The sequence below is a fragment of the Carassius gibelio genome, chromosome A21 (assembly GCF_023724105.1).
Source record: "Carassius gibelio isolate Cgi1373 ecotype wild population from Czech Republic chromosome A21, carGib1.2-hapl.c, whole genome shotgun sequence".
NCBI lineage: Eukaryota > Metazoa > Chordata > Actinopteri > Cypriniformes > Cyprinidae > Carassius > Carassius gibelio.
In genome coordinates this window covers 7,890,667-7,899,872 of record NC_068391.1, presented here as the reverse complement: position 1 = coordinate 7,899,872, position 9,206 = coordinate 7,890,667, and the positions used below count along the sequence as shown (strand labels likewise).

Genomic DNA, 9,206 nt, shown 5'->3' with positions numbered 1-9,206 from the left:
ATAGCCCACCAATTCACTATCTTAACAAATTAGAATATAGTGACATGCCAATCAGCTAATCAACTCAAAACACCTGCAAAGGTTTCCTGAGCCTTCAAAATGGTCTCTCAGTTTGGTTCACTAGGCTACACAATCATGGGGAAGACTGCTGCTCTGACAGTTGTCCAGAAGATAATCATTGACCCCCTTCACAAGAAGGGTAAGCCACAAACATTCATTGCCAAAGAAGCGGGCTGTTCACAGAGTGCTGTATCCAAGCATGTTAACAGAGAGTTGAGTGGAAGGAAAAAGATGCACAACCAACCCAGAGAACCGCAGCATTATGAGGATTGTCAAACAAAATCGATTCAAGAATTTTAATAAACTTCACAAGGAATGGACTGAAGCTGGGGTCATGGCATCAAGTGCCACCACACACAGACGTGTAAAGGAATTTGCTGAACCACAGAAATCGTCAGAGGCATCTTACCTGGACTAAGGAGAAGAAGAACTGGACTGTTGCCCAATGGTCCAAAGTCCTTTTTTCAGATGAACAAGTTTTGTATTTCATTCGGAAACCAAGGTCCTAGAGTCTGGAGGAAGGGTGCAGAAGCTCATAGCCCAATTTGCTTGATGTCCAGTGTTATGTTTCCATAACTGTGATGATTTGGGGTGCATATTATCTCTGGTGTTGGTCCATTGTATTTTTTGAAAACAAATGTCACTGCACCCGTTTACCAAGAACTTTTGGAGCACTTCATGCTTCCTTCTGCTGACCAGCTTTTTGAAGCTGCTTATTGTCCACACTGCCAAAAAGCACCAAAAGTTGGTTAGGTGACCATGGTGTTGGTGTGCTTGATTGGCCAGCAAACTCACCAGACCTGAACCCCAGAAAGAATCATTGGGGTATTGTCAAGAGGAAAATGAGAAACAGGAGACCAAAAAATTGCAGATGAGCTGAAGGCCACTGTCAAAGGAACCTGGGCTTCTGTACCACCTCAGCAGTGCCACCAACTCATCACCTCCATGCCATGCCAAATTGAGGCAGTAATTAAAGCAAAAGGAGCCCCTACAAAGTATTGAGTACATGTACAGTAAATGAACATACTTTTCCAGAAGTCCAACAATTCACGAAAAAAAAAAAAATTATTTTTATTGGTCTTATGAAGTATTCTAATTTGTTAAAATTGAGAATTGGTGGGTTTTTGTTAAATGTGATCCAAAATAACCACAATTAAAAGGACCAAAGACATAAAATACTTCAGTCTGTGTGCATTGAATTTATTTAATACATGAGTTTCACAATTTGAGTTGAATTACTCAAATTAATTAACTTTTCCACAGCTTTCTAATTTGAGTTGCACATGTACTTTCTGAGATTGGAGATCATGTACTACTCAAAAACAGATTAAAAGGAATAGTAGACTCCCAAATAACGATTAAGCATGATAGTTTTGTATGAGAAAATTAGTTCATTTTTAGTTATTGTTGCAGTTTTTGCTATCTGTTCCTCTTAATAGAAAACCACAAAGACCAACCAGAATTAATTTTAAAGCAGTACTATAAACACAGAAGAATAAAATACGAATAAATAAGATAAACAAACAACAACACAAAAATAACTCTTGTATAGATGACGGTAAAGTAAATACAACACCGAGACTGATGACAAAAGATACATTTATTGACAATATTAGAGATTTAATGGAAATGCTGCTGACAGAATGTAACCCTTTTCTCTACAAGAAATTAACAAAACATGCTATTCCTTATCATACAGAGTATTCTGCAGGAAACAATAAAATATCTGATTACATTCCATAAACACAAAGGGAGCAAACATTCCTCCCAGCTCCTTCCCATGGATGTTAAGTGATTTTCTAAAACAATGCTGTATTGAGTGTCTGTGTGTTATTTCCTAGGTCACAGTCAATACAGCAATTCAGAATTTGAGAGCGAACACAGCTGGAAACATGCTATTTCACAGTTTGCTTCTTTTTATGAGGTCCAGTTAACACGGATAGTTAACACAGTTTATTTCAACTGTTGTAAAGTATAGTCACTTGCCAACATAAATTAAGAATTACTCCTCTACTTCCAGGTAAAGCTGTTTTTATTTTTATTTTTTTTAAGCAAGGTTGGCCATCCAGGAATAAAGTTTGACACCCCTGGTCTACTCTGTAACTCTTCTTCGTCAAATTGACAGAATACCTGAGGTGGGTTGATATACAGGTGCATCTCAATAAATTAGAATGTCTTGGAAAAGTTAGTTTATTTCAGTAATTCAACTCAATTAAATAAATTCAGTGCACACAGACTGATGTAGTTTAAGTCTTTGGTTCTTCTAATTGTGATGATTTTGGCTCACATTTAATAATAGCCCACCAATTCACTATCTTAACAAATTAGAATATAGTGACATGCCAATCAGCTAATCAACTCAAAACACCTGCAAAGGTTTCCTGAGCCTTCAAAATGGTCTCTCAGTTTGGTTCACTAGGCTACACAATCATGGGGAAGACTGCTGCTCTGACAGTTGTCCAGAAGATAATCATTGACCCCCTTCACAAGAAGGGTAAGCCACAAACATTCATTGCCAAAGAAGCGGGCTGTTCACAGAGTGCTGTATCCAAGCATGTTAACAGAGAGTTGAGTGGAAGGAAAAAGATGCACAACCAACCCAGAGAACCGCAGCATTATGAGGATTGTCAAACAAAATCGATTCAAGAATTTTAATAAACTTCACAAGGAATGGACTGAAGCTGGGGTCATGGCATCAAGTGCCACCACACACAGACGTGTAAAGGAATTTGCTGAACCACAGAAATCGTCAGAGGCATCTTACCTGGACTAAGGAGAAGAAGAACTGGACTGTTGCCCAATGGTCCAAAGTCCTTTTTTCAGATGAACAAGTTTTGTATTTCATTCGGAAACCAAGGTCCTAGAGTCTGGAGGAAGGGTGCAGAAGCTCATAGCCCAATTTGCTTGATGTCCAGTGTTATGTTTCCATAACTGTGATGATTTGGGGTGCATATTATCTCTGGTGTTGGTCCATTGTATTTTTTGAAAACAAATGTCACTGCACCCGTTTACCAAGAACTTTTGGAGCACTTCATGCTTCCTTCTGCTGACCAGCTTTTTGAAGCTGCTTATTGTCCACACTGCCAAAAAGCACCAAAAGTTGGTTAGATGACCATGGTGTTGGTGTGCTTGATTGGCCAGCAAACTCACCAGACCTGAACCCCAGAAAGAATCATTGGGGTATTGTCAAGAGGAAAATGAGAAACAGGAGACCAAAAAATTGCAGATGAGCTGAAGGCCACTGTCAAAGGAACCTGGGCTTCTGTACCACCTCAGCAGTGCCACCAACTCATCACCTCCATGCCATGCCAAATTGAGGCAGTAATTAAAGCAAAAGGAGCCCCTACAAAGTATTGAGTACATGTACAGTAAATGAACATACTTTTCCAGAAGTCCAACAATTCACGAAAAAAAAAAAATTTATTTTTATTGGTCTTATGAAGTATTCTAATTTGTTAAAATTGAGAATTGGTGGGTTTTTGTTAAATGTGATCCAAAATAACCACAATTAAAAGGACCAAAGACATAAAATACTTCAGTCTGTGTGCATTGAATTTATTTAATACATGAGTTTCACAATTTGAGTTGAATTACTCAAATTAATTAACTTTTCCACAGCTTTCTAATTTGAGTTGCACATGTACTTTCTGAGATTGGAGATCATGTACTACTCAAAAACAGATTAAAAGGAATAGTAGACTCCCAAATAACGATTAAGCATGATAGTTTTGTATGAGAAAATTAGTTCATTTTTAGTTATTGTTGCAGTTTTTGCTATCTGTTCCTCTTAATAGAAAACCACAAAGACCAACCAGAATTAATTTTAAAGCAGTACTATAAACACAGAAGAATAAAATACGAATAAATAAGATAAACAAACAACAACACAAAAATAACTCTTGTATAGATGACGGTAAAGTAAATACAACACCGAGACTGATGACAAAAGATACATTTATTGACAATATTAGAGATTTAATGGAAATGCTGCTGACAGAATGTAACCCTTTTCTCTACAAGAAATTAACAAAACATGCTATTCCTTATCATACAGAGTATTCTGCAGGAAACAATAAAATATCTGATTACATTCCATAAACACAAAGGGAGCAAACATTCCTCCCAGCTCCTTCCCATGGATGTTAAGTGATTTTCTAAAACAATGCTGTATTGAGTGTCTGTGTGTTATTTCCTAGGTCACAGTCAATACAGCAATTCAGAATTTGAGAGCGAACACAGCTGGAAACATGCTATTTCACAGTTTGCTTCTTTTTATGAGGTCCAGTTAACACGGAAACATTGATTATTGCATTCATTCTCAGAAATATGACAAAAATCATATTCAATTTCAGCTGATTTTATTCTTAGTGATTACAGAAAATGTAAAGCGTATTTAGATATTTTTTAACCAACAATATCTACCAGTTTGTTTATGAGAGGAAATATCTCAAAATTATGGGTTTAAAGTGCTCCATCCTTTTAGGGTCCATGGTTTTCACTGACTCCTGGGCACAGAGGATTGCCTGGTGGGCCTCATCAAACAGCTCAACCCCAATTTCTGCTCTGACTCTGTCCTTCCATGCCTTGAGTTTGGGTCTGTTCTCAAATACATCCATACCAGCACCTACAGGCTAAAAAAAAAGGCCTTATCAAGTATAAATCGAGTGTCAGACATGATCTGCCTTAAATTCTCAGGTTATATTATTGCTTCATCTGAAACCGAATAATCTGCATTCATACCTGCATGATTTCCACAATAGCAACCAGGTCGGCCAATGAAATCTGATCCCCAACAATGAATGGTCGGTCTTGCAGAAACTTCTCCTCAAAAAGGTTCAGTGATGCATTAAGATCCTCTACTGCATTGTCTATCTTTTCCTTAGGGATCTCAACTCCTAAAGCTTTTGGAATCAAGAGCTACAGCAATACAAGAAACGATTTAATTCCATTTATAAATAATTACACACAAAAAAAGTTAGCAGTTAAACTGTGTAGCAATTCTAAAGACTAGGCAGGCTTCAGTCCCAAGGTCACAAATCAAGGGGAGTGAACAACTTTGAATGAAAATGTATAAACTTCACTCACCTTGAACCAGAGCATCTTGGATCCATGTATCCGTATGGCAGAGTGTTGCCATGATAGATATTCATTTACTCTAGCACGCTTCTGCAAGTCAGCTGGGTACCAGTGGTCTGGAGTGTGGAACTTCTCAGCCAGGTAGAGCATAATCGCAACACTACAGGAAATAACAGTTCCACAGTTTCACAAGAGGCACAAAACAAACAACAGGTTTCTCTGAAACTCGACTCTTACATTCATATTTATCCAGAACAGTGGGTTTTCAACCAGGGGCTTCAGCGGATTTCCAAGGGGCCTCAATATGACTTCAAATGATTTAAAAGCAAAAAACCCACTAAAATACGATTTAATTAAAAAAATATATCATTCATTTTTAAGTAACCAACATAAATCAAATAATTATTTTAGTTATTTTTTTGTTGTAGTTGTGGACAGTTGATGGGTTTGAAGTAAAAGGAAAATACTATTAAACTAACGTTACTTTGCATTTATTCGAAAACAAGGAACAACTTGCTATCCATAGACCACATACCTTTCAGCCAAGCAAAAGTCTCCATCTTTGATTGCTGGTGCTTTTCTTAGAAGGTTGATTTTCCCATACTCTTCACTATATTGATAACCTGAAGGACAGATCTTATATGAACTTTTCGTAAAAATACTCATGTAATAATATAAGGGTGATCTTTTATGCATACAACTGTCAAAATGTAAAAACTCAAAAGACGTGCAGAAATGAAATAACTCAACTGTCTCCCAGATTAGCGTGACATAGCATTAAATCCTGTAAATTAATAATTTACCTGAAGCCACATCTGCGTAATGATAACAGTTAACTTATATCAATTAAAAAGTCTAACTTCTTCACGCGTTAAAAAAAAAAGTTAGAAGGAAAAAAAGCTGCATTTCATTAAAAAACGAAGAACTTTCTATACAAAGTCAGTAAGCTTGTCTTTCCTGTGAAGGTGTGATGTATCCTGCAAATTCAACGTAACGTTAATTGCACTTTAAAAAACAACAACAACCGTTGTAGATAACAAGATACTGTACCTTCAAAAAGCGAAATCTTTTTGTAATCGAACTGGATGTCGTTTTTCTTGGCAAATATGTAAACAGAGCGACATGGCTGCGAAAACAAATCCAAGTACATTTCCAAAGACATTTTCTGAAACAACTTCGATAACCGTGTCTGTGCCTCACACGTCCTGACTGAGATAAGTTAAGTTGCTTGCTCTTTGGTCGCCCTCTGGTGGCTGGCTGCAGTACAGGTCATAAGCCCCGCCCTCTCCAGGTGAACGAAGGGGACTCGAGTCAAAATAAAAAATAAATAAATTACACTACGAGGCAAAATTTTTGCATTGTTTTTGTCATTTAAAGTAGTTTTATCATGCTTATGTATGTTCAAATGTTCGTTTTGTGATAAGTTTAATTTTCTCTAGTAATTTGATGCTATAAAAAAAACATGCGTGTCGTTATGTTTGATTGGGTTTGCGGGAGTTTGATACCGTGGACAGCAAATTGAGGAACCCTGCTTTAAAGCGATACTAGCCTCGTTACGCAAGCTGCCTGGATTTCTCTATGCACGCTCTCGTGCATCGGCATAGAACGTAACTATTAACTTACACCACACTCTGCTGAACTCTGCTTCTAAAACCCTGTGTTCCTAAAATTCTGTTCCTATAACCCCCACATAGGACACATAATAACCTATTATTATAAACACTTTAAATCGATCGATCATACATTTGCACTATAATTCCACTATAAACGAGAACTTTGTTTGGCTACAAACTTGTTAATAATTTTATTTTCTTACTTCTTCTCTCTTGCAATTAGCGCTATCTGTCGGAAGTCGAGGCTATTTTAATCGTGACGGTTTTTTGAACGTTCATCTCTTCAAAGATCATATTTTAATTTGAAGAATTGCAATCAAATTATAGTTTTTCTTTCTCTCTCTAAAACTAAGATATTAAAGGGACATGAGCTTAAACTGTATACTAATAAACTACTTTATGACTAAAAACTTGCTTGGCAGTAAAATTGTCTATAAAATTGTGTAAGATTTTCAGAATTGATAGTAAATTTCACAAATAATTACAAAGTAACAGACTGAATTAAATAGAAATTTTAAGTAGAAATACTGAAATTTTATTAGCTTGTAAAACATAATCCAGTAATCTTTGTAGAATCAGTTTTTACAGTATACACTAATGAATTGTACACACAATTACAATATATGACATTTATTTATGTGCAAAAAAAAAAAAAAAACTTGAAACATCGATCTAACCGGTTTGACTACTGCCCCAGAAGCAAATTCTACCCACATCATCCCAAAACCCCTGAAAGAATTACACAGATGATTTATTTAAAAAAAAAATCAATTTTAATTTTCTGAATCAATGTTTTTGACAAACACAGTTGATGATAAAGAGAATTAATTAGAAAAGACATTTTGTCTGTGTGCTATGCAACTGACATCCGTGCAAATCAAAACTCACTCTGAATACATGGTTATGGATATTTTCTTTGGCTTTTATAAGTTGGCTATTATGGTCTGATTTGACCCGAGGATGTTTGATGAACACTGAGCTATCTTAATACAAAATTCAATTCATAAAATTAACTCCCTTACAAGTTTATCCATTTATTTTCCTTTTTGGCTAAAAATAGACACAGCCAACCCATCATATGATTTGCTTTCAAAATGCTAATTGCATTTTATATTTATTTTATTAAAGTGATTATTTTCAAATCACAGGATACTATTCAAGAAAATTAGGAAATATTCTTCTAAGAACAATTGGTTCTGTATCACCCAGGAGGCACTTCATGTCCAGCTAGTTGAATCCCGAACAGGAATCACATAAGAAGAATTCACTTTAAAAAAAAAGAATATAAGAATGTGAAGTCTCATAAGAAGCTCATCACTGTTCCTTTTTTTCCAATCTGCTGTGGCTCCAGAGGGTAGAACAGTATCAAAATACTGCAACAGAAGACAGAAGTGAAAGAAAATCAGGACATTATATTTTATAACACATTTGGCTTCATTATAGGATTTTGTTTACGCAAACTAGACCATTCTGAGGCAATGTCCCTGTGAAAAATGAATGTGATTTGCTATGACAGGTGGGATTTATAATTAAGGAGGAGGGACATTATAATTCCAGGAAGCATTTTATTGGACAAAAATAGACACATCCATTAAATGCAATGTCAATTAACAATATTTTGGTCTATCTTTCTGAAAGAAAGACTAACTTTTTAAGTTTTATTTAAAAGTCAAATTATTAGAATTATTAGATTTTAAGCACTACTATTAATCTCAAAATATTGAGGACGGTAATTAAGTAACCAGTATATTCAGTATTTTTTAACCATGTGTCTTTTTTTATTAATTTACCGGTCATCTCCAAGGCCAAGCTCTCCCTTCAGAAACTGGAAGATTTTAGCGCTGTGCTCCTTGTTTTTCTCCGCAGTATCAGTCACTCCGATGGCGGACAAGGACATAAACAAACACGGGGAGCAAGACCCCGCGATCATCATCGGCAGGTCGGTCTTCACCACCAGATTCATCCTCTGAAGACATGAACCACTGCATTACATGACGGCGGAACTTTAAGATCTATCATCTAACTTCACGTGGAGAAAGAACTATTGCATTGCTAATGCTAAAATACTCACGTCTTCCGGTTTCCCCAAAGCTGCAGCCAGTGTTGTACATAGTCTTTTCAGTAAATCTTCTGGAAACTTGCTTGCAGGTAAATTGGTTTCTACATTAATGAACGGCATTTTTTCAGGTTTACTGCTGCTGCTGACTATTGGACTAGTGTGAGAATGACCCTTTGTGACTCTGCTATCCTTGTGATAAACCGCTTTCTCTGATTGGTTGAAAGACAGAGACGCCTGTTCACCGAGCTCTGTGATTGGTCAGCGTCACTTCACGCCTCTTGAGCTGACATGATTGTTTATAAAAAATAATTTTACTTTAATTGCAATTTTAGAAAATATTGTTTCTATGCTACACATTGCTTCAAACCTTCCATTCTTTCTTGTTTGTGTAATATAAA

General features: G+C 36.2%; 2 protein-coding genes across 2 annotated transcripts; both read right to left on the bottom strand.

Moving 5' to 3' along the window:
* Positions 1-3,997: 3,997 nt before the first annotated feature.
* On the bottom strand, positions 3,998-6,368 carry LOC127941348 (glutathione S-transferase theta-3). The gene is made up of 5 exons (XM_052536343.1): positions 6,187-6,368; positions 5,672-5,759; positions 5,146-5,296; positions 4,801-4,977; positions 3,998-4,691 (listed from the first exon to the last, which is right to left on the bottom strand). Exons 1-5 carry the CDS (start codon positions 6,296-6,298, stop codon positions 4,491-4,493), a joined length of 729 nt encoding a protein of 242 aa, XP_052392303.1. The 5' UTR covers positions 6,299-6,368; the 3' UTR covers positions 3,998-4,490.
* A 1,131-nt stretch (positions 6,369-7,499) lies between these two features.
* LOC127942104 (D-dopachrome decarboxylase-A) lies at positions 7,500-9,001 on the bottom strand. Its single transcript, XM_052537671.1, has 3 exons — positions 8,821-9,001; positions 8,540-8,715; positions 7,500-8,122 (listed from the first exon to the last, which is right to left on the bottom strand). Exons 1-3 carry the CDS (start codon positions 8,926-8,928, stop codon positions 8,050-8,052), a joined length of 357 nt encoding a protein of 118 aa, XP_052393631.1. The 5' UTR covers positions 8,929-9,001; the 3' UTR covers positions 7,500-8,049.
* Positions 9,002-9,206: the final 205 nt, after the last annotated feature.

Bases quoted from the DNA above. Each gene is read 5' to 3' on its own strand.
- LOC127941348 (XM_052536343.1), bottom strand. From the start codon at position 6,298: ATGTCTTTGGAAATGTACTTGGATTTGTTTTCGCAGCCATGTCGCTCT. The intron at 5,760-6,186 runs GTACAGTATCTT...TCTGTCCTTCAG, and splicing joins AAAGATTTCGCTTTTTGAAG to GTTATCAATATAGTGAAGAG. The intron at 4,692-4,800 runs GTATGAATGCAG...CTTTTTTTTTAG, and splicing joins CTATTGTGGAAATCATGCAG to CCTGTAGGTGCTGGTATGGA.
- LOC127942104 (XM_052537671.1), bottom strand. From the start codon at position 8,928: ATGCCGTTCATTAATGTAGAAACCAATTTACCTGCAAGCAAGTTTCCA. The intron at 8,716-8,820 runs GTGAGTATTTTA...TCATGTCTTCAG, and splicing joins CTTTGGGGAAACCGGAAGAC to AGGATGAATCTGGTGGTGAA. The intron at 8,123-8,539 runs GTAAATTAATAA...CTTCTGTTGCAG, and splicing joins CTTGGCCTTGGAGATGACCG to TATTTTGATACTGTTCTACC.